The sequence below is a fragment of the Ranitomeya variabilis genome, chromosome 4 (assembly GCF_051348905.1).
Source record: "Ranitomeya variabilis isolate aRanVar5 chromosome 4, aRanVar5.hap1, whole genome shotgun sequence".
In the NCBI taxonomy this organism is placed as follows: domain Eukaryota; kingdom Metazoa; phylum Chordata; class Amphibia; order Anura; family Dendrobatidae; genus Ranitomeya; species Ranitomeya variabilis.
In genome coordinates this window covers 686,792,410-686,816,228 of record NC_135235.1, presented here as the reverse complement: position 1 = coordinate 686,816,228, position 23,819 = coordinate 686,792,410, and the positions used below count along the sequence as shown (strand labels likewise).

The 23,819-nt window shown below is 46.1% G+C and overlaps 1 protein-coding gene across 3 annotated transcripts in view; it reads right to left on the bottom strand.

The window, feature by feature from the left end:
- Positions 1-23,819, bottom strand: part of LOC143767628 (uncharacterized) — a 120,533-nt gene that overhangs the window by 31,593 nt on the left and 65,121 nt on the right. For 2 of the 3 annotated variants that reach the window (XM_077256064.1, XM_077256065.1), the window contains exons 6-10: positions 8,552-8,701; positions 8,243-8,422; positions 8,037-8,160; positions 7,853-7,953; positions 5,965-6,055 (exon numbers count right to left, since the gene is read on the bottom strand). In XM_077256064.1, coding sequence (XP_077112179.1) covers positions 5,965-6,055; positions 7,853-7,953; positions 8,037-8,160; positions 8,243-8,422; positions 8,552-8,701 — 646 coding nt within the window. The remainder of the gene's footprint in view (positions 1-5,964; positions 6,056-7,852; positions 7,954-8,036; positions 8,161-8,242; positions 8,423-8,551; positions 8,702-23,819) is intronic. The other variant, XM_077256066.1, reaches the window with a different exon arrangement.

The window sequence follows — 23,819 nt, the reverse complement described above, 5'->3', positions numbered from 1 at the left end:
AACAGCAGATCCCTCTGAAAAGCCCCATTGCCCATTTGAATCCACTAATGGACAGCTTCGGTTTGCTGAGAGTCGGTGGTCGATTAAATCGAGTCAAGCTAGAGTATTCAGAGCAACATCCTTGCATCATTCCCAGTAGGCATCACATCACCGATCTACTGATTCGGCACTTTCATGAAAAAACTGAACACCAAGGCAGGCAGGTCACAGAGGGCAAGATACGGTCTGCGGGACTTTGGATCATAGGCATGAAAAGACATGTAGCGGGATCAATACATTGCTATGTGCAATGTCGCAAAACTAGAGGAAGACAGGTGCATCAACAAATGGCCAACCTGTTGTGAATTCTGCTCTTGGGTTCCCTCCGGTGGTTGCTGCTGGTAATGCGTTGTCCCTGGATTGTAATTCTGCTCAGGTGTCCCTGCTTATTGCTGGCTTGCTGGGTATTTAGGTTTGCAGGATCCATCAATCCTTGCCAGTTGTCCATGGTTCTTGGAGGATTCACATCTCTGTCTGGTTTCTCCTGCTCTGCTGCTCAAATCAGCAAAGATAAGTTTTGGCTTTTTGTTTCTGCAGTCCACATGCTGTGGCCTTACAGTTCAGTGCTTTTCAATGTTTTTTCTTGTCCAGCTTAGTCTGTTTAAGGATTTATTCAGCCAAGCTGGAATATCTGGAGATGCAGATATACCCTCCATATCTTTAGTTAGATGTGGAGTTTTTGTATGTTCTGTGGTGGATATTTTCTAGTGTTTTAATACTGACCGCATAGTACTCTGTCCTATCCTTGCTATTCAGCTAGAGTGGCCTCCTTTGCTAAATCCTGTTTTCAGTCTGCGTATGTTTTTTCCTCTCCTCTCACAGTCAATATTTGTGGGGGGCTGTCTATCCTTTGAGGATTTTCTCTGAGGCAAGATAGATTTCCCTTTCCTATCTATAGGGGTAGTTAGTCCTCCGGCTGTGTCGAGGTGTCTAGGTTTGTTAGGTACATCCCACGGCTACTTTTAGTTGCGGTGTTAAGTTCAGGAATTGCGGTCAGTACAGGTACCACCTTCTCCAGAGTACGTCTCATGCTGCTCCAAGGCCACCGGATCATAACACCGACCTACCCTTTGACAGACTGAGTGCTGAACCGCCTTTCACCTTCGTCGGCCTAGATGTCTTTGGGCCATGGATGGTATCTGCACGCAGGACTCGTGGAGGTCATGCCAACAGCAAACGTTGGGCCGTACTATTCACTTGCATGAGTGTCTGTGCCGTTCACATAGAAGTGATAGAATCTATGGACACATCCAGCCTGTTTAACGCTTTTCGGCGGTTTCTAGCGATTAGAGGACCAGTGAAACAGTTAAGATCCGACCGCGGAAGCAACTTCATCGGTGCATGTTGAGAGCTGGATATTGACGTCAAGCCAATTCAGGATCAACTGGCAGAGAGAGGTTGCACCTGGATCTTCAATCCTCCGCATAATTCTCACATGGGAGGTTCCTGGGAAAGGATGATCGGGATCTCACGCAACATCTTGAACTCTATGCTTATGGACATACACTCTTCAAGACTTACGCATGAGACCTTGGTTACTCTTCTGGCTGAAGTTTCTGCCATAATCAACTCAAGACCCCTTGTCCCAGTGTCAATAGATCCTGAAATGCCAACTATTCTTACACCGGCTACTCTTCTTACTCAAAAGATCGGGGACCCGCTAACAGTCAGCGGAGAGTTTACTCACGCAAACTCCTACCAGAAGCAGTTGAAACGCGTACAGTACCTCGCCGATTACTTCTGGAACCAGTGGGGAAAGGAGTACCTTGTGGTTCTGCAAGGAAGAAGAAAATGGCGACAGAGTAAACCGAATTTGAAAGGAGATATCGTGTTAATGAAGGAACAACAAGCTCAAAGGATTGACTGGCCTATGGGAATCATTACAAAGACTTTCCCTAGTGAAGACGGTAAGTGTTGTAAATTAGACTTTTTGGCTCCCTCTTGTGGTCACTAGTGATATGACACTTTGTTATTCCTTCCCTTGCTTGGCACCCACCTGGCCTCGTTAGTCCAGGGGTGTCGCTATTTGAACTTCCTGGATTTTCAGTCTGGTGCCTGGCATCGTTGTAATCAGATCCTTCTGTTTGCTCCTTCCTGCTGGTCCTGGTTCTTTGCAAAATTAAGCTAAGTCCTGCTTTCTTGTTTTTGGTTATTTACTGTGCTCCTATTTTTGTCCAGCTTGTACTAAATGTGATTTCTGATACTGCTGGAAGCTCTAGGGGGCGGATGTTCTCCCCCCGTGCCGTTAGACGGTTCGGGGGTTCCTGAATATTCCGCGTGGAGTTTTTGAGAGGGTTTTTGCTGACCATATAAGTCATCTTCCTATATTCTGCTATTAGTTAGTGGGCCTCTCTTTGCTAAAACCTAGTTCATTTCTTGCGTTTGTCTTTTCTTCTTACCTCACCGTTATTATTTGTTGGGGGCTTGTATCCAACTTTTTGGGGTATTTCCTCTGGAGGCAAGAAAGGTCTTTCTTTTCCCTGCTAGGGTTAGTTAGTTCTCCGGCTGGCGCGAGACGTCTAGAATCAACGTAGGTACGTTCCCCGGCTGCTGTTATTTGTGTGCTAGGTTCAGGTATATGGTCAGCCCAGTTACCACTGCCCTATGAGCTAGGTTTTATGTTTGCAGACTTCGCTATTTGTCTTTGAGACCCCCTGCCATTGGGGTCATAACAGGTAAGTGTTGTGAATTCCGTTCTCGGGCTCCCTCCTGTGGTCGTGAATGGTACTTTGGTGAGTTCTGTCCTTGGACACCCTCTGGTGGCTTTGAGTGGAACTGCTGATCTTTGAAGTTGGCTTTCTCAGCTGCCCTTGTTTATTGCTGCTGCTGGCTTCCCTATTTAACTCTGCTCAGATCGTTACTTCATGCCAGCTGTCAATGTCTCAGTACTGGTTCAGATCTCTTATGACCTGTCTACTCCAGCAGAAGCTAAGTCCCTGCTAGTTCATTTGTTGTTCATAGGTTTTTGAATATATTTCCCAGTACATGCTATGTTCTAGTCCAGCTTGCTATTATGATATTTCCTTGCTAGCTGGAAGCTCTGGGGGTGCAGAGCTGCACCTCCACACCGTGAGTCGGTGTGGAGGTCTTTTTGCACACTCTGCGTGGTTTTTGTAGTTTTTAATACTGACCGCATAGTTCCCTTTCCTATCCTCTGTCTATTTAGAGAACATTGGCCTCCTTTGCTAAAATCTGTTCCATTCCTGTGTTTGTCACTTTCCTCTTAACTCACAGTCAATATTTGTGGGGGGCTGCCTTTTCCTTTGGGGAATTTCTCTGAGGCAAGGTAAGGCTTCTATTTCTATCTTTAGGGGTAGTTAGCTCTTAGGCTGTGAAGAGGCATCTAGGGAGAGTTAAGCACGCTCCACGGCTATTTCTAGTGTGTGTGATAGGATTAGGGATTGCGGTCAGTAGAGTTGCCACCACCTCAGAGCTTGTCTCAGGTTTTCTATTTTAACCATCAGGTCATTCCGGGTGCTCCTAACCACCAGGTCCATAACAGGTAAGGTCCAGAAGGTGGAGCTGAAGGTCCTTAGGAAAGGTGAACCTAAGACATTTCAGAGGCCAATCCACGAGCTCGTATTGGTACTACCGATCGAGGACATTCCGGTAGGATAAACTATGAACAGAACACTGCAATAGTAGTTTGTCCATTGGATTATAGTGGGTCAGAGATAGTTTGGCCTAGTGCAGCTTATCTGATCCGAAGATGGGTTTTCCTTTGGATTATCTCAGGAACTGAATTAAATTAATGTCTTATCTTGTTAAAAGTTGTTATTATTGCATTACATGCATGTTTGGTTTCATTTTCTAGGTTGTTGGACTTTATTTCAAGGAGATTAATATAGTGAAATCCCTTACGGAATTTCAGACGGGGAGTGTGCTGTTTCATGTATGTTCTTCAGTTTCTATGTATGTTGTTATATGTTACTCTGCTGCCACCCAATGGCTTTTTCCGTATAGCAGCTTGTTATTAATTATTCTTGTGGGCATGTCTTCCACTTCCGGTTCAGGGGTCAAGTCTTCTCTTCCTCTGGCAGCCATTTCAGTTTCAGTTACTTGCTGTTGTGAGAGGACACACTTTAACCAGGCTTAGGAAGGCATCAGTCTTTCCACCTCTTTTGTTGCTCACATTTTCAGTCATACTTGGTGCTACATCTTACTGTACCTGGTCTACACCTGCATTTCTGGAGAAAGTACTGTATTACCAGTTATACGCTGTATGTCCAGATTTACAAAATAAACAAGTCTGGACTGCACAATCCCTGGAGTGCATCATGTCTTCGGACGCTGAGCAGCATTGGTCCTGTCTGCCTCACGTGGAGGAAAATACCGAAGTTATGATTATCTCTCTCACAACGCTTATTAATCAACCACACCTCAGTTTGCTTCATGTGGGGACAGAACACCAGAAAGCACTTGTGGAGGTGATTGCTATAACTCCGTGGGGTTATGAAGTTTTCTTTGGATTGGCGTGTCCCCCCAATACATTCAGTAAGCACTATCTTACACACGGCACAGGTGTAATGTTTTTCCTGTAGTTTATCACAATCCTCCTTGAAATTACTGTATTTTTTCAGACTATAAGACACACCGCACCATAGGACGCACCTAGGTTTTAAAGGAGGAAATTAGGAAAAAAAAACTGAAGCATAAAATGTGATCAATTCTGTACTTAAGGGCCCAATCTCATCCTGAATGCAAGGCCCAATCCTTATACGTGACCCCAACCCCATCTCCATCCTGGTATGCATGGCCCCATCATTAAACAATCAAAAAAAAAAAACCATTACAATTACCTACCCGGCACTCCCTCGAAGCCTCCTGCTCCGGTGCCAGCAACTGCTTTATGCTTTGAAGCAACGCAGAGAACAGTGGGTATTCATGAATATTCATTTCTCTTAAGTATCGCTACACGTGATCGCCGGTAGCAGCAGAAAGCCTGCGGCTGACACTGCGTGCTACTGAAGAGCAATGAATACTCACTGCTCTTTGCGCACATAGTCCTGACAGCTGTGCTCTGCTTGTGAGCAGGACATGACGTCACTGCCACGCGCTGCTTACAAGCATATAGCAGTTGCTGACATCGGAGAAGGACGTTGGAAGGGAGCGCCGGGAAGGTATGTGTAATACTTTATTTTAATGTTTTCTGATGGCGCCATGCATGCCAGGCTGGGGATGGGGGTGTGGGCAAATTATAAGGATGGCACAATGCATACCAGGACTGGGGTTGGGGGCCAAACATACCAAGATATTATTATGAAAGAGAAATGAATATTCATTGCCCTCCAAGCCCATTGGCGTGGAATGCAGTGAATATTCATTTCTCTTTAGCGGCAGCAACAGGAGTTAGCTGATGCCGCCGGCTCTAGCCCCTGTGACCCGCTACTCCACCGATGACGTTCCCCGACCTTAGTTGTCACTCATAAAAGCAGAATTTAACCAGAAAGACTGGACCTGGTCTTGGAGGGACCATATGAGCACATTTAGCAGCACAGAAGGGAGATAAGGTAGATTCATCCAATAAGATATCAGGGTTCTAGGAAGCCAACAGCATCATTACACTTTGCTTTCTCTTACAGGCTGATCATAATATTTTTCTTCAAGTGATTTTCTAACTTGTCAGCACATTCTATGTACGCAGTCATTTGGCTTTGTAGTTTACAGATCTGGGCAGGTAAGTGTCAGCGTCTTCTAATCCCAGGGGGTAGGTAGATCCTCCAGGAGGTAAGTTCTATAGAAAAGGGCTTTCTATGCCCAAAGTCATTTGAACAGGTTTGGGTGGAGGAGAGTGTTGTGGATTTGAGGCCAAATTGTGATCACACTATTGTAATAAGGCCGGCAGACTACACCACCGATAAAGGAGCCACAACCGGTGACTGAGAACAATCTGTGACTTCTCTGCATTTAGTGGTTACTACTCACCTGGGTAGTCATATGTAGGAATCGCCTCTTTACACCGCTCATCACCCCTTACATAAGTCTCTGTATTATTAATATGGGTCAGATCTTCACCCTGAAACAAATATTGTAAAAGTCACTGACAGATGAGAAGTCACATCTATGATCAGCTCTAATCCTGTCATCTTCACCATTCTCATTACACAAGTATACAGTGGGGCAAAAAAGTATTTAGTCAGTCAGCAATAGTGCAAGTTCCACCACTTAAAAAGATGAGAGGCGTCTGTAATTTCTATCATAGGTAGACCTCAACTATGGGAGACAAACTGAGAAAAAAAAATCCAGAAAATCACATTGTCTGTTTTTTTAAGATTTAATTTGCATATTATGGTGGAAAATAAGTATTTGGTCAGAAACAAAATTTCATCTCAATACTTTGTAAAATATCCTTTGTTGGCAATGACAGAGGTCAAACGTTTTCTGTAAGTCTTCACAAGGTTGGCACACACTGTTGTTGGTATGTTGGCCCATTCCTCCATGCAGATCTCCTCTAGAGCAGTGATGTTTTTGGCTTTTCGCTTGGCAACACGGACTTTCAACTCCCTCCAAAGGTTTTCTATAGGGTTGAGATCTGGAGACTGGCTAGGCCACTCCAGGACCTTGAAATGCTTCTTACGAAGCCACTCCTTCGTTGCCCTGGCGGTGTGCTTTGGATCATTGTCATGTTGAAAGACCCAGCCACGTTTCATCTTCAATGCCCTTGCTGATGGAAGCAGGTTTGCACTCAAAATCTCACGATACATGGCCCCATTCATTCTTTCATGTACCCGGATCAGTCGTCCTGGCCCCTTTGCAGAGAAACAGCCCCAAAGCATGATGTGGAAACCATGCTTTACAGTAGGTATGGTGTTTGATGGATGCAACTCAGTATTCTTTTTCCTCCAAACACGACAAGTTGTGTTTCTACCAAACAGTTCCAGTTTGGTTTCATCAGACCATAGGACATTCTCCCAAAACTCCTCTGGATCATCCAAATGCTCTCTAGCAAACTTCAGACGGGCCCGGACATGTACTGGCTTAAGCAGTGGGACACGTCTGGCACTGCAGGATCTGAGTGCATGGTGGCGTAGTGTGTTACTTATGGCAGGCCTTGTTACATTGGTCCCAGCTCTCTGCAGTTCATTCACTAGGTCCCCCCGCGTGGTTCTGGGATTTTTGCTCACCGTTCTTGTGATCATTCTGACCCCACAGGGTGGGATTTTGTGTGGAGCTCCAGATCGAGGGAGATTATCAGTGGTCTTGTATGTCTTCCATTTTCTAATTATTGCTCCCACTGTTGATTTCTTCACTCCAAGCTGGTTGGCTATTGCAGATTCAGTCTTCCCAGCCTGGTGCAGGGCTACAATTTTGTTTCTGGTGTCCTTTGACAGCTCTTTGGTCTTCACCATAGTGGAGTTTGGAGTCAGACTGTTTGAGGGTGTGCACAGGTGTCTTTTTATACTGATAACAAGTTTAAACAGGTGCCATTACTACAGGTAATGAGGAGAGGAAAGAGGAGACTCTTAAAGAAGAAGTTACAGGTCTGTGAGAGCCAGAAATCTTGATTGTTTGTTTCTGACCAAATACTTATTTTCCACCATAATATGCAAATTAAATGTTAAAAAAACAGACAATGTGATTTTCTGGATTTTTTTAACTCAGTTTGTCTCCCATAGTTGAGGTCTACCTATGATGTAAATTACAGACGCCTCTCATCTTTTTAAGTGGTGGAACTTGCACTATTGCTGACTGACTAAATACTTTTTTGCCCCACTGTAAATCATACTCGTGGATAAAACAAGACTGAGCACAAGACCTTCACACCCGTCTACACATCATAGTGGAGATCTCACGACACCTTCTCTCCATCTACCTGATGATCCTGAGGAACATTGAGATCTTCTTGTTTACAGTCCTGTGGAAGAAGAAGAGGATGGGGACATCTCTCTGGTGTTGTCCTCTTACTGGATAGATCTGGAGGAAACACATACAGGGACTGAATTAATTCTTTACTTACAGATAATTATAGGCCATGTGTATTTAGTCCTGTCTATTACCTGGTGATGTGAGGGGCTGGGGATCCTCCATCATGACGTCCTTGTACAAATCTTTGTGTCCTTCTAAATACTCCCACTCCTCCATGGAGAAATAGACAGCGACATCCAGACACCTTATAGGAACCTGACACATACAATGATACCGTCATCCCCCGTTCCCTTCATAGTGTTACTGTGTTAGGTCTCAGCATTCCCAGCAGTGTCACCTCTCCAGTCAGCAGCTCAATCATCTTGTAGGCGAGTTCTAGGATCTTTTGGTCATTGACGTCCTCATGTATCAGGGGGTGAGGTGGAGGCCCCGTGATTGGGCTCAGGGGTCTTCCCCATCTCTCAGTTACAGGGTCCTGACAGCACTCACTAGAGGTCTTCTTCACCACTGTGTAATCCTGGTTATGGAGAGACACATTAATAAATCTCACTACAGACATTTCCAGAGTCCTCACCTCTCCAGTTCTGTCCATCTGTTATTCCCACACATAAGAATGATGCAATGTGACGTCATCAGAATCTCTCACCTCTCCAGTAAGCCAGAAGAGGATCTCTAGGGTGAGGTGTAATATCCTCTCCGCCATCTTGTCTCTGTCCATATCCATCTTTGATGGGTAAATCTGGAATATTCTCTTATACAGAAGATCTTCTCTGAGAGGATCAGATATTATAGAGACCTGAATGAGAAGAAGATGAGCCGATGTAACATCATAAATATCCTGTGTAATAATACAATTACTGGAGATAATAAGGGAAGGAGGAGATTTATTATTTTAAGTTTAAGAAAGGAATGTAGGGCACTATCACGAAATATCTAATGTATAAATGGGATCGTCCTGAAGCATGTAGGAAAACTGTCACACGTGCACAAAAAAGGACATGCTAAATCGGAGATCACCAAAGAAGACATATAATTCAATACTTTGAGTATACCAAAAGACCAAATTTAAAAACATTTAAAACCAATGATGCCCATCAAAGATGGGTTCTGCCAATCGGACCTAAAGGCAAAATGAGACAGATATGCAGTATATATATATATATATATATATTGCGCCCAGACTTATTGGCGCGGGCATGCGGGGGTGTGGCCCCACTGTGCCACAGACCAGACTACCCTGGAAGGGGCGTAACTAAGTAGCTTCCTTGGTGTTCGCTGGAGCCTCTAGTGGTGAGGTCAGGCTTGTGCGGCAGGAAGCTACCAGGTACCACTCCAGGGTGGTGTATGGCTGTGGCTGCTGATTCCACCGGAGAACGGAACATAGACAGGCAAGCGGGCACGGCTGGCACTCGGGCACGGTTAGGACACAGGCAGGCAGACGGGTACAACAGAGACACTGGCAGGCAGGCACGGCTGGCTCTCTGGCAGGCAGGTACGGGTTGTTCTATGGCAGGACAGGCGGACTAGGCTGGTACACTGGAAGAATCGATAAGGACCGGTCTGCAGGCAGGTATGTAAAACAGGTAAGAACCTGTTCAGACAGGAGGACTTAAGAAAAGGTAGAGAAAGACCGCAAGAGCAGATGCAGAGAGAAAGCACAGGAGCTAGAGCCAAGAACAGATATGCAGGAGGCGGAGCCAAGTGCGGAAACGCAGGAGGTGGAGCCAAGAGCAAGAGGCGGAGCCAAGTGCAGAAATGCAGGAGGCGGAGCCAAGAGCAGGAGGCGGAGCCACATGCAGAAACACGGGAGGCCGAGCCACGTGCAGAAACGCAGGAGGCGGAGCCAAGAGCAGGAGACGTAGAACCGCAAGGAGCGGAGTCACAGAGCGAGAGCTGAGCGAAGCCGCAGAGCAAAGCCAAAGAGTGCAGAGCAAGGTCAAAGTGCAAAGCAAAGCTACAGAGAGCAGAGCTGAGAGCAAAGCCCCAGAGTTCAGAGCTGAGAGCAGAACAAAGTCAGAGCGCAGAGCTGAGTGCAGAGCAAGACCAAGACACAGAGTGCAGACACAGAGTGCAGACACAGAGTGCAGAGCTGAGAGCAGAGCCAGAGTGCAGAGCTGAGAGCAGAGCAAAACACAGAGTGCAGAGCCCAGAGCAAAACCACAGAGAGCAGAGCAAGGTTACAGAATGCAGAGCAAGGAGCAAAGCAAGGTCGCAGAGAGCAGAGCCAAAAACAGAGCAAAGCAAGACACAGAGTACGCACAGCAGGGAAAGGAAACTAAGCAGGGATATAAACCAACACAGGAACAGGACTTAGCTAAGACAAAGTCAGGAACAGGACAAGGCACAGAGACATGGACACAGGCCAGGGTACGACGCACCCCTTGGGTGGCGGACACGAGAGTTAAAGAGACAGGGCCTGGCACCTCAGCAGCTAAGAACTGACTGAGGGAGTAAGTTGCACAGGCCCCCACCAATGGGTGGGGATGACTTAAAAACAGGAAGCCTCATGGCGATTGGCCGGGAACACCTTAGCAAGGTGCACACAGTCTCAATAAGACACAGGAGTTGCCAGCGCCGTCCCCCTATGCACACAGACAGAGCATGCACAGAGCAAACAGCAGACATGAGGCACACAGCATGGAGCTAGCAGCAGAGAGAAGTCACAACAAGGCCCAGAGAAGTAAGTGAGTTTGAGTGTAATGCAGGTGAGGGATGGGAGGCCATGCAGCGATGCCAGCAGGGTTGTTACAATATATATGCCATTGACATTATATATATATATATATATATATATATATATATATATATATATACACAGTACAGACAAAAGTTTGGACACACTTTCTCATTGAAAGATTTTTTCTGTATTTTCATGACTATGAAAATTGTACATTCACACTGAAGGCATCAAAACTATGAATGTAACATGTGGAATTATATACTTAATAAAAAAGTGTGAAACAACTGAAATTACCGTATATACTCGAGTATAAGCCGAGATTTTCAGCCCAAATTTTTGGGCTGAAATTGCCCCCTCGGCTTATACTCGAGTCATGATCGGTGGTGGGGTCGGCGGGTGAGCACTGTCATATACTCACCTGCTTCCGGGGCTCCTGTCACCCCCCCTGCACGTCCCACTGTCTCCGGGTGCCGCAGCCTCTTCCCCTGAGCGGTCACGTGGGACCGCTCATTAGAGAAATGAATAGGCTGCTCCACCTCCCATAGGGGCGGAGCCGCCTATTCATTTCTCTAATGAAGCGGTGCCGGTGACCGCTGACAGAGAAAGAGGCTGCGGCACCGAAGACAGGCAGGGGGAAGGAGCGGGACGCCGGGAGCAGGTAAGTATCGCATATTCACCTGAACTCGTTCCACACGCCGGGCGTCGCGCCATCTTCCCGGCGTCTCTCTGCACTGACTGTTCAGGCAGAGGGCGCGATGACGCATATAGTGTGTGCGCCGCCCTCTGCCTGATCAGTCAGTGCGGAGAGACGCCGGGAAGATGGCGCCGAGGAGCTGCAAGCAAGACAGGTGAGTATGTGTTGTTTTTTTTTTTATTGCAGCAGCAGCACAGATTTATGTGGAGCATCTATGGGGCAATGGTGCAGAGCACTATATGGCACAGCTATGGGGCAATGGTGCAGAGCACTATATGGCAGAGCTATGGGGCAATGGTGCAGAGCACTATATGGCACAGCTATGGGGCAACGGTGCAGAGCACTATATGGCACAGCTATGGGGCAACGGTGCAGAGCACTATATGGCAGAGCTATGGGGCAACGGTGCAGAGCACTATATGGCACAGCTATGGGGCAACGGTGCAGAGCACTATATGGCACAGCTATGGGGCAATGGTGCAGAGCACTATATGGCAGAGCTATGGGGCAACGGTGCAGAGCACTATATGGCACAGCTATGGGGCAACGGTGCAGAGCACTATATGGCACAGCTATGGGGCAACGGTGCAGAGCACTATATGGCACAGCTATGGGGCAATGGTGCAGAGCACTATATGGCAGAGCTATGGGGCAACGGTGCAGAGCACTATATGGCACAGCTATGGGGCAACGGTGCAGAGCACTATATGGCACAGCTATGGGGCAATGGTGCAGAGCACTATATGGCACAGCTATGGGGCAACGGTGCAGAGCATTATATATATGGCACAGCTATCTATGGGGCAACGGTGCAGAGCATTGTATATATGGCACAGCTTTATGTGGAGTATCTATGGGGCCATAATGAACGGTGCAGAGCATTATATGTGGCACAGCTTTATGTGGAGCATCTATGGGGCCATAATGAATGGTATGGAGTATCTATTTCTAATTTTGAAATTCACCGGTACCTGCTGCATTTCCCACCCTAGGCTTATACTCGAGTCAATAAGTTTTCCCAGTTTTTTGTGGCAAAATTAGGGGGGTCGGCTTATACTCGGGTCGGCTTATACTCGAGTATATACGGTATGTCTTATATTCTAGGTTCTGCAAAGTAGCCACCTTTTGTTTTGATGACTGCTGTGCACACTCTTGGCATTCTCTTGATGATCTTCACGAGGTAGTCACCGGAAATGGTCTTCCAACAATCTTGAAGGAGTTCCCAGAGATGCTTAGCACGTGTTGGCCCTTTTGCCTTCACTCAGCTCACCCCAAACCATCTCGATTGGTTCAGGTCTGGTTCAGGTCTGGTGACTGTGGAGGCCAGGTCATCTGGCGTAGCACCCCATCACTCTCCTTCTTGGTCAAATAGCCCGTCACAGCCTGGAGGTGTGTTTGAGGTCACTGTCCTGTTGAAAAATAAATGTTTGCCCAACTAAACGCAAACTGGATGGAATAGCATGCCGCTGCAAGATGCTGTGGTAGCCATGCTGGTTCAGTATGCCTTCAATTTTGAATAAATCCTCAACAGTGTCACCAGCAAAGCACCCTAGCATCATCACACCTACTCCTACATGCTTCACGGTGGGAACCAGGCATGAAGAGTCCATCCGTTCAACTTTTCTGCGTCACACAAAAACACGGTGGTTGGAACCAAAGATTTCAAATTTGGACTCATCAGACCAAAGCACAGATTTCCACTGGTCTAATGTCCATTCCTTGTGTTCTTTAGCCCAAACAAGTCTCTTCTTCTTGTTGCCTATCCTTAGAAGTGGTTTCCTAGCAGCTATTTTACCATGCAGGCCTGCTGCACAAAGTCTCCTCTTAAGAGTTGTTGTAGAAATGTGTCTGCTGCTAGAACTCTGTGTGGCAGCATTGACCTGGTCTCTAATCTGAGCTGCTGTTAACCTGCGATTTCTGAGGCTGGTGACTTGGATAAACTTATCCTCAGAAGCAGAAGTGACTCTTGGTCTTCCTTTCCTGGGGAAATCCTCATGTGAGCCAGTTTCTTTGTAGCGCTTGATGGTTTTTGCCACTGCACTTGGGAACACTTTCAAAGTTTTCCCAATTTTTCGGACTGACTGATATTCATTTTTTAAAGTAATGATGGACATTCGTTTTCTTTTCTTAGCTGCTTTTTTTTTTGCCTTAATACAAATTCTAACAGTCTACTCAGTAGGACTATCAGCTGTGTATCCAACAAAACTGATGATTCCAACACCATTTCTAAGGCAAGAAATCCCACTTATTAAACCTGACATGGCACACCTGTGAAGTGAAAACCATTCCCGGTGACTCTTGAAGCTCATCAAGAGAATGCCAAGAGTGTGCAAAGCAGTCATCAGAGCAAAAGGTGGCTACTTTGAAGAACCTAGAATATAAGACATAATTTCAGTTGTTTCACACTTTTTTGGTAAGTATATAATTCCACATGTGTTAATTCATAGTTTTGATGCCTTCAGTGTGAATGTACAATTGTCATAGTCATGAAAATACAGAAAAATCTTTAAATGAGAACTTGTGTCCAAACGTTTGGTCTGTACTGTACATAAATCAAATGAAGAGTAAATGTAATTAATACACCCTGGTCAGAAAAAATGCTCCATTAATTTGGCACCTGATAGGGGGCATCTAAAAAAGAAAGTGCCGCCCCTTTAAAAGTGAATGTTGTTCACAGAAAGAATCTGCTTGCTTATTCTTTCAAAAAGTGATGCATACAAATAAATATGATACAATAGTAAAAACTACACTGTAAACTGAACAACAAATTCATTCCTATATAAATAGATGTGAAGAATAAGTAACCAAGGTTAGAGCAGTTTGTGGCCACTATAGAAGCCGGCTCTATTCTATGGACTTGGTCCCTAAGAAGGGTTAATAACTCCATTCCCTTAGCTTAACCCTTGATTAGGGTTGATGGAGGGGAAGTGTACACCCTCTTGTTAGTAATGGGGCCGGCCAAAAAGCACAACTAATGAGAAATCCCACAAACTGTGCCGCATACAAATTCAATAGAATGAATATGACATCAACAGTGAATAGTTAGTTGTACTGCAATTTAAATAACACATGTCATCATATAGGGATTATCCTCACAGTGAGGAGGCAGCAACAAATGCACAAAAGGAGGAACCATATGAATGAAAAGACATAAGAGTAGATGCTGGTAAATATGGATGTCTCAATAGTCTGCTAATAAAGCCATAACCATCGTTGCTGGACCTGCTATCACAGAGGGGGGCAAGTCAAGGTGATACCTATTGAACACGACCAGTGAGGGTGTCAGTCAAGATGCCAGAGGTCCGAAGGACATGAGAGCCCAACGCATGTCTCCACACACGGTGGCTTCATCAGGGGCAGGTGCAGCGGCTCAAGTATACTCCTATGTTTAAAGAGACATACTGAAACTGAAAGATCATTGTCAGCTGAGGGAGACCCCGGCCGAAGGTGCCGGAAGTGATGTCATTGGTGACGTTGCGGCATAAGAGAGTGTAGGTACACAGGCGTATTGATACAGACTGGGGCAATGTGCCAGCCGGCTCATTGAGATGAACTTGCACATGCGTCAAAAGAAGCAAGGCGATGGTGTTGCTGTGGTAATAGCTTCTATGGATGAAGCAGAGTGGTGGCGCATGCGTAGAGGTACCTACTTATATAGGCTCTTACAAAAAAGGAATCTAGAGCAGCTGATATTTTGCGCTACACAGCCGATAGTTGTATGGGGCTGGAGCACTAAGCCGTGGCATGAAATATTTATCAAGGAATCTCTCAAAAGGCCCCATATAAATAAAAATGAGGCATAAATGCCAGGATATAGATTAAAGAAACAGAGACCCCACTATTGCTATAAGACCTCTAAGAGTTTGTAAATAGGTCTGTAATGCTGCTGCAGTGCAGTGTAGCTCAACCTCCACCAGGGGATGCTGGTGAGGGAAGAAAGGTTGCACACACACCACTGAGCAGCAGCACCAGCACCACCTGGTGGCGAAAGAGTGATCAGATGGGCTGAGTCAGAAACAGTCAGGACAAGAAGTAACAGAGGTCATAGCAATACACGTGGTCAAATAAAAGCCAGAAGTCAGAGCCAGATGGGAGCAGAGATAACAGAGATGGGAGTCAAACAGGTCAGAAGACAAGCCGGGTCACATACCAAGAGGTCCAAGAACAGGGAGCAAATACTAAGACAAGCAGGGTGGCAGGAAAGGGAAGTCACAGGAACAGAGTAAACAGGAAGAGGACAAAAACATGATATCAAGGGATCACGCTGCTCTAGCCTGGGAGCATGAACTATCACTGTCATTGGTCTGCAGGCACAGCAGACTGAAATAGCCACACCGAACCCAAAACGAGGCAGAGAAGGTTAACCCCAGCATGACCAGACCGGGGAGAGAATAACATGAAACAAACCCTGGCCTGGATCATAACAAGGTCCACCTGTATTTTTTCTTACAAGGAACCAAATGTGTCTGTTGTGAACTATACTTCTTGGCTCCCTCTTGTGGTCACTAGTAGTATGGCACTGGGATTGTCTTTCCCCAGCTTGGTACCCACCTGGTTCGTTAGGCCAGGGGTGTTGCTATTTAAACTTCCTGGATTCTTAGTCTGGTGCCTGGCATCGTTGTAATCAGTTCATTTCTGTTTGCTCCTGTCTGCTGGTCCTGGTTCTTTGCAAGATAAGCTAAGTCCTGCTTCCTTATTTTTGTTTATTTGCATTGTTCTAATTTTTGTCCAGCTTGTACAAAATGTGATTCCTGATATTGCTGGAAGCTCTAGGGAGCTGATATTCTCCCCCCACACCGTTAGTCGGTTCGGGGGTTCTTGAATATTCAGCGTGGATATTTTGATAGGGTTTTTTGCTGACCGTATAAGTCATCTTCCTATTTTCTGCTATTAGTCAGTGGGCCTCTCTTTGCTAAAATCTAGTTCATTCCTACATTTGTCTTTTCTTCTTACCTCACCGTTATTATTTGTTGGGGGCTTGTATTTACTTTGGGGTCTTTTCCCTGGAGGCAAGAGAGGTCTTATTTTCCCTTATAGGGTTAGTTAGTTCTCCGGCTGGCGCAAGACGTCTAGAATCAACGTAGGTACGTTCCCCGGCTACTGCTAGTTGTTTGTGCTAGGATCAGGTATACGGTCAGCCTAGTTACCACTTCCCTATGAGCTGGTTTTTTGTGTTTGCAGACTTTGCTGAAACCTCTGAGATCCTCTGCCATTGGGATCGTAACAGTATGCCAGGCCTAGTGAATAGTTAATGCATTGCAGAAGTGGGATTAAAAGAAAAGAAGTTCTGAGTTTTTTTTTTTTTTTTTCTTCCTCCCCTTTTTCTCTGAGTGGCTTGAAGCTTTGCTGCAGACATGAATGTCCAGACTCTGATTACTAGTGTGGATCAGCTTGCTGCACGGGTGCAGGGCATTCAGGATTTTGTTACTAGTAGTCCTATGTCAGAACCTAAGACACCTATTCCTGAGCTGTTCTCTGGAGATCGATTTAAATTTAGGAATTTTAGGAATAATTGTAAATTGTTTCTATCTTTGAGACCTCGTTCGTCTGGAGACTCAGCTCAGCAAGTTAAAATTGTTATCTCCTTCTTGCGTGGCGACCCTCAGGATTGGGCTTTCTCGTTGGCACCAGGAGATCCGGCATTGGCAAATGTTGATGCGTTTTTTCTGGCGCTCGGATTGCTTTATGAGCAGCCCAATCTTGAAATTCAGGCAGAAAAAGCTTTGCTGGCTATCTCTCAGGGCCAGGATGAAGCTGAAGTGTATTGCCAAAAATTTCGGAAATGGTCCGTGCTTACTCAATGGAATGAGTGTGCTCTGGCCGCAAATTTCAGAAATGGCCTTTCTGAAGCCATTAAGAATGTGATGGTGGGTTTCTCCATTCCTACAAGTCTGAATGATTCTATGGCGCTGGCCATTCAGATTGACCGGCGTTTGCGGGAGCGCAAATCCGCTGGTCCTCTGGCAGTGTTGTCTGAAAGGACACCTGTCTCAATGCAATGTGATAGAATCCTGACTAGAACCGAACGGCAAAATCATAGACGTCAGAATGGGTTGTGTTTTTACTGTGGTGATTCTACACATGTTATATCAGCATGCTCTAAACGCCTAACAAAGGTTGTTAGTCCTGTCGCCATTGGTAATTTGCAACCTAAATTTATTTTGTCTGTGACTTTAATTTGCTCATTGTCTTCCTACCCTGTTATGGCGTTTGTGGATTCAGGTGCTGCCCTGAGTCTTATGGACTTGTCGTTTGCCAAGCGCTGTGGTTTTGTTCTGGAGCCTTTAGAAAATCCTATCCCTCTTAGAGGAATTGATGCTACGCCATTGGCGGAAAATAAACCGCAGTTTTGGACACAAGTGACCATGTGCACGACTCCTGAACATCGGGAGGTGATTCGTTTTCTTGTTCTGCATAAAATGCATGATTTGGTCGTTTTAGGTCTGCCATGGTTACAGACCCATAATCCAGTTTTGGATTGGAGGGCTATGTCTGTGTCAAGTTGGGGCTGTCAGGGAATTCATTGCGATTCCCCGCCGGTGTCTATTGCTTCCTCTACTCCTTCAGAAGTTCCTGAGTATTTGTTTGACTATCAGGATGTATTCAGTGAGTCCAGGTCCAGCGTTCTTCCTCCTCATAGGGACTGTGACTGCGCTATAGATTTGATTCCGGGTAGTACATTTCCTAAGGGAAGATTATTTAATCTGTCTGTACCTGAGCATGCCGCAATGTGTTCTTATATCAAGGAGTCTTTGGAGAAGGGGCATATTCGTCCATCCTCTTCCCCTCTTGGTGCGGGATTCTTTTTTGTGGCCAAGAAGGACGGATCTTTGAGACCTTGTATAGACTATCGGCTTCTGAATAAAATCACTGTTAAATTTCAGTATCCTTTGCCTCTATTGTCGGACTTGTTTGCCCGGATTAAGGGTACCAGGTGGTTCACCAAGATAGATCTTCGTGGTGCGTACAACCTTGTGCGCATTAAGCAGGGAGATGAATGGAAAACTGCATTTAATACGCCCGAAGGTCATTTTGAGTACTTGGTGATGCCTTTTGGGCTCTCTAATGCTCCTTCAGTGTTTCAGTCCTTTATGCATGACATCTTCCGGAAGTATCTGGATAAATTTATGATTGTTTATCTGGATGATATTCTGGTTTTTTCTGATGATTGGGACTCTCATGTAAAGCAGGTCAGGATGGTGTTTCAGGTTTTGCGTGATAATGCTTTGTTTGTGAAGGGCTCAAAGTGTCTCTTTGGAGTGCAGAAGGTTCCCTTTTTGGGTTTTATTTTCTCCCCTTCTGCTGTGGAGATGGACCCAGTCAAGGTCCGAGCTATTCATGATTGGACTCAACCCACGTCTGTTAAGAGTCTTCAGAAGTTCTTGGGTTTTGCTAACTTCTACCGTCGTTTTATCGCTAACTTTTCTAGCGTTGTTAAACCTTTGACGGATATGACCAAGAAAGGTTCTGATGTTGCTAATTGGGCTCCTGCAGCCGTGGAGGCCTTCCAGGAGCTGAAGCGCCGGTTTACTTCGGCGCCTGTTTTGTGTCAGCCTGATGTCTCACTTCCCTTTCAGGTTGAAGTGGATGCTTCTGAGATCGGTGCAGGGGCTGTTTTGTCGCAGAGAGGCTCTGGTTGCTCTGTAATGAGACCATGTGCTTTTTTTTCTAGGAAGTTTTCGCCTGCTGAGCGGAACTATGATGTTGGGAATCGGGAGTTGTTGGACATGAAGTGGGCATTTGAGGAGTGGCGTCATTGGCTCGAGGGTGCTAAGCATCATGTGGTGGTCTTGACTGATCACAAAAATCTGATGTATCTCGAGTCTGCTAAGCGCCTGAATCCTAGACAGGCTCGTTGGTCATTGTTTTTCTCCCATTTTGACTTTGTGGTCTCGTACCTGCCTGGTTCAAAGAATGTGAAGGCTGATGCTCTTTCTAGGAGCTTTGTGCCTGACTCTCCTGGAGTCTCAGAGCCAACTGGTATTCTTAAAGAGGGAGTAATCTTGTCGGCCATTTCTCCTGATTTGCGACGTGTGTTGCAGAGATTTCAGGCTGGTAGACCTGACTCTTGTCCACCTGACAGACTGTTGTTCCTGATAAATGGACCAGCAGAGTTATTTCCGAGGTTCATTCCTCGGTGTTGGCAGGGCATCCGGGGATTTTTGGCACCAGAGATTTGGTAGCTAGGTCCTTTTGGTGGCCTTCCTTGTCACGGGATGTGCGGTCATTTGTGCAGTCCTGTGGGACTTGTGCTCGGGCTAAGCCTTGCTGTTCTCGTGCCAGCGGGTTGCTTTTGCCCTTTCCTGTCCCGAAGAGGCCTTGGACAGACATTTCCATGGATTTCATTTCAGATCTTCCGGTGTCTCAAGGAATGTCTGTCATCTGGGTGGTGTGTGATCGTTTTTCCAAGATGGTCCATTTGGTGCCCTTGCCTAAGTTGCCTTCCTCTTCCGATCTGGTTCCTTTGTTCTTTCAGAATGTGGTTCGTTTGCACGGCATTCCTGAGAATATCGTGTCTGACAGAGGATCCCAGTTTGTGTCCAGGTTCTGGCGATCCTTTTGTGCTAAGATGGGCATTGATTTGTCGTTTTCGTCTGCCTTTCATCCTCAGACTAATGGCCAAACGGAGCGAACTAATCAGACACTGGAGGCTTATTTGACATGTTTTGTTTCTGCGGATCAGGATGATTGGGTGACCTTCTTGCCATTGGCTGAGTTTGCCCTTAATAATCGGGCTAGTTCCGCTACTTTGGTTTCGCCATTTTTCTGCAACTCTGGTTTTCATCCTCGTTTTTCCTCGGGACATGTTGAGCCTTCTGACTGTCCTGGGGTGGATTCCTGTCATGTTCCCAATGGCAGGGAATTTAGCAACAGAACACGGACAAAAACAGGACGAGCTCTAGGGTGATGGAACCTGAGCTGACCGCGATCCTGAACCTCAACACTCAACTAACAGTAGCCGGGGAGCGTTCCTGGGGGAACTCTAGACGCCTCGCGCCAGCCGGAGATCTAGCTTCCCCTATCAGAAGAATCACAGACCTCTCTTGCCTCCAGAGAAATATTCCCACAGAAATAGCAGCCCCCCACATATAATGACGGTGAAATGAGAGGAAGGCACAAACGTAGTTATGAAAACAGATTCAGCAAAAATGAGGCCCGCTTAAGCTAGATAGCAGAGGATACAAAAGGTGAACTGCGCGGTCAGCTTAAAACCCTTCAAAATACCATCCTGAAATTACTTGAACTCATGTGCCAACTCATGGTACATGAGTGGTAATTTCAGCCCACTAGAGCAACCAGCAGCAGAGAATTACATATCTGCAAGCTGGACTAAAAACATGAAAGCAAACATGAAACAGGGAAATCCAGACTTAGCTTGTCTTGAAGGCTTAGGAGCAGGTAGCAAAGGTAACAGAGACACACTGATACATTGATAGCCGGCAAGGGAATGACAGGAAAGCCAGGTTAAATAGGAAACACCCAGCCTCTGATGGACAGGTGGAAACCAGAGACCTCAACCCACCAAAGTCACCCAGTACCAGTTGTAACCACCAGAGGGAGCCCAAAAACAGAATCCACAACAGTAACCCCCCCCTTGAGGAGGGGTCACCGAACCCTCACGAGAACCCCCAGGGCGATCAGGATGAGCTCTATGGAAGGCGCGGACCAAATCAGTCGCATGAACGTCAGAGGCGACCACCCAGGAATTATCCTCCTGACCATAACCCTTCCACTTAACCAAATACTGGAGTCTACGTCTGGAAACACGAGAATCCAAGATCTTCTCAACAACATACTCCAATTCTCCCTCCACCAGCACCGGAGCAGGAGGCTCAACCGAAGGAACAACGGGCACCTCATACCTCTGCAATAACGACCGATGGAACACATTATGAATAGCAAACGATGCTGGGAGATCCAAACGAAAAGACACAGGGTTAAGAATCTCCAAGATCTTATAAGGACCGATGAACCGAGGCTTGAACTTAGGAGAAGAGACCTTCATAGGGACAAAACGAGAAGACAACCACACCAAGTCCCCAACACGAAGTCGGGGACCCACGCGGCGACGGCGATTAGCAAACTGCTGAGCCTTCTCCTGAGACAACTTCAAATTGTCCACCACCTGATTCCAAATCTGATGTAGCCTGTCCACCACCACGTCCACTCCAGGACAATCCGAAGGCTCCACCTGACCAGAGGAAAAACGAGGATGAAACCCCGAATTACAAAAGAAAGGAGAAACCAAAGTAGCAGAACTAGCCCGATTATTAAGGGCAAATTCGGCCAGTGGCAAAAAGGCAACCCAGTCATCTTGATCAGCAGAAACAAAACACCTTAAATAAGTCTCCAAGGTCTGATTAGTTCGCTCCGTCTGGCCATTCGTCTGAGGATGGAATGCAGACGAGAAAGACAAATTAATGCCCATCTTAGCACAAAACGTCCGCCAAAATCTAGACACAATCTGGGATCCCCTGTCAGAAACGATATTCTCCGGAATCCCATGCAAACGAACCACGTTCTGAAAAAACAAAGGGACCAACTCAGAGGAGGAAGGCAACTTAGGTAAGGGTACCAAATGAACCATCTTAGAAAAGCGGTCACACACAACCCAGATAACGGACATTTTCTGTGAGACAGGGAGATCTGAAATAAAATCCATGGAAATGTGCGTCCAAGGCCTCTTCGGGATAGGCAAGGACAACAACAACCCACTGGCCCGAGAACAGCAAGGCTTAGCCCGAGCACACACTTCACAAGACTGCACAAAGGTACGCACATCCCTTGACAAAGAGGGCCACCAAAAAGACCTGGCCACCAAGTCTCTAGTACCAAATATTCCAGGATGACCAGCCAACACAGAAGAATGGACCTCGGAGATGACTCTACTGGTCCAATCATCCGGAACAAACAGTCTTTCTGGTGGACATCGATCAGGTTTATCCGCCTGAAATTCCTGCAATGCACGTCGCAAGTCTGGGGAGACGGCGGACAATATTACCCCATCCCTAAGGATACCAGTAGGCCCAGAGTCTCCAGGAGAGTCAGGCACAAAACTCCTGGAAAGAGCATCTGCCTTCACATTCTTTGAACCTGGCAGGTATGAAACCACAAAATTGAAACGAGAAAAAAACAACGACCAACGAGCCTGTCTAGGATTCAGACGCCTGGCAGACTCAAGGTAAATCAGATTTTTGTGATCAGTCAAGACCACCACACGATGTCTAGCACCCTCAAGCCAATGACGCCACTCCTCAAATGCCCACTTCATGGCCAAAAGCTCCCGATTACCCACATCATAATTGCGCTCGGCGGGCGAGAATTTTCTAGAAAAGAACGCACATGGCTTCATCACCGAGCCATCGGAACTTCTCTGTGACAAAACCGCCCCCGCTCCAATCTCGGAAGCATCAACCTCAACCTGAAAAGGACGTGAAACATCTGGTTGACATAACACAGGAGCAGAAGAAAACCGGCGCTTAAGTTCCTGAAAGGCCTCCACAGCCGTAGGAGACCAATTAGCAACATCAGCACCCTTTTTAGTCAAATCAGTCAAAGGTTTAACAACACTGGAAAAATTAGTAATGAACCGACGATAAAAATTAGCAAAACTCAAGAACTTCTGAAGACTCTTAACAGATGTAGGTTGTGTCCAGTCACAAATAGCCTGAACCTTGACGGGATCCATCTCAATAGTAGAAGGAGAAAAAATGTACCCCAAAAAAGAAATCTTCTGGACTCCGAAGAGACATTTTGAGCCCTTCACAAACAGAGAATTGGCCCGCAGAACTTGAAACACCTTCCTGACCTGTAGAACATGAGACTCCCAGTCATCAGAAAACACCAAAATATCATCCAAATACACAATCATAAACTTATCCAGATATTCACGGAAAATATTGTGCACAAAGGACTGAAAGACTGAAGGAGCATTAGAAAGTCCAAAAGGCATTACCAAATACTCAAAATGGCCCTCAGGCGTATTAAATGCGGTTTTCCACTCATCACCCTGCTTTATCCGCACAAGATTATACGCACCGCGAAGATCTATCTTAGTAAACCACCTAGCCCCCTTAATGCGAGCAAACAAATCAGTCAATAATGGCAATGGATATTGATATTTGACTGTAATCTTATTCAGAAGGCGATAATCTATACAAGGCCTCAGGGAACCATCTTTTTTAGCCACGAAAAAAAAACCTGCTCCCAGAGGGGACGAAGATGGACGAATATGTCCCTTTTCCAAGGACTCCTTAATATAATTCCGCATAGCAGTATGCTCTGGCACTGACAGATTAAATAAACGACCCTTAGGGAACTTACTGCCAGGAATTAATTCTATAGCACAGTCACAATCCCTATGAGGAGGGAGCGAATTGAGCTTAGGCTCCTCAAAAACATCCCGATAGTCAGACAAAAACGCAGGGACCTCAGAAGGAGTAGATGAAGCGATTGAAATCAGAGGTGCATCATCATGAACCCCCTGACATCCCCAGCTTAACACAGACATTGTTTTCCAATCCAGGACTGGATTATGAG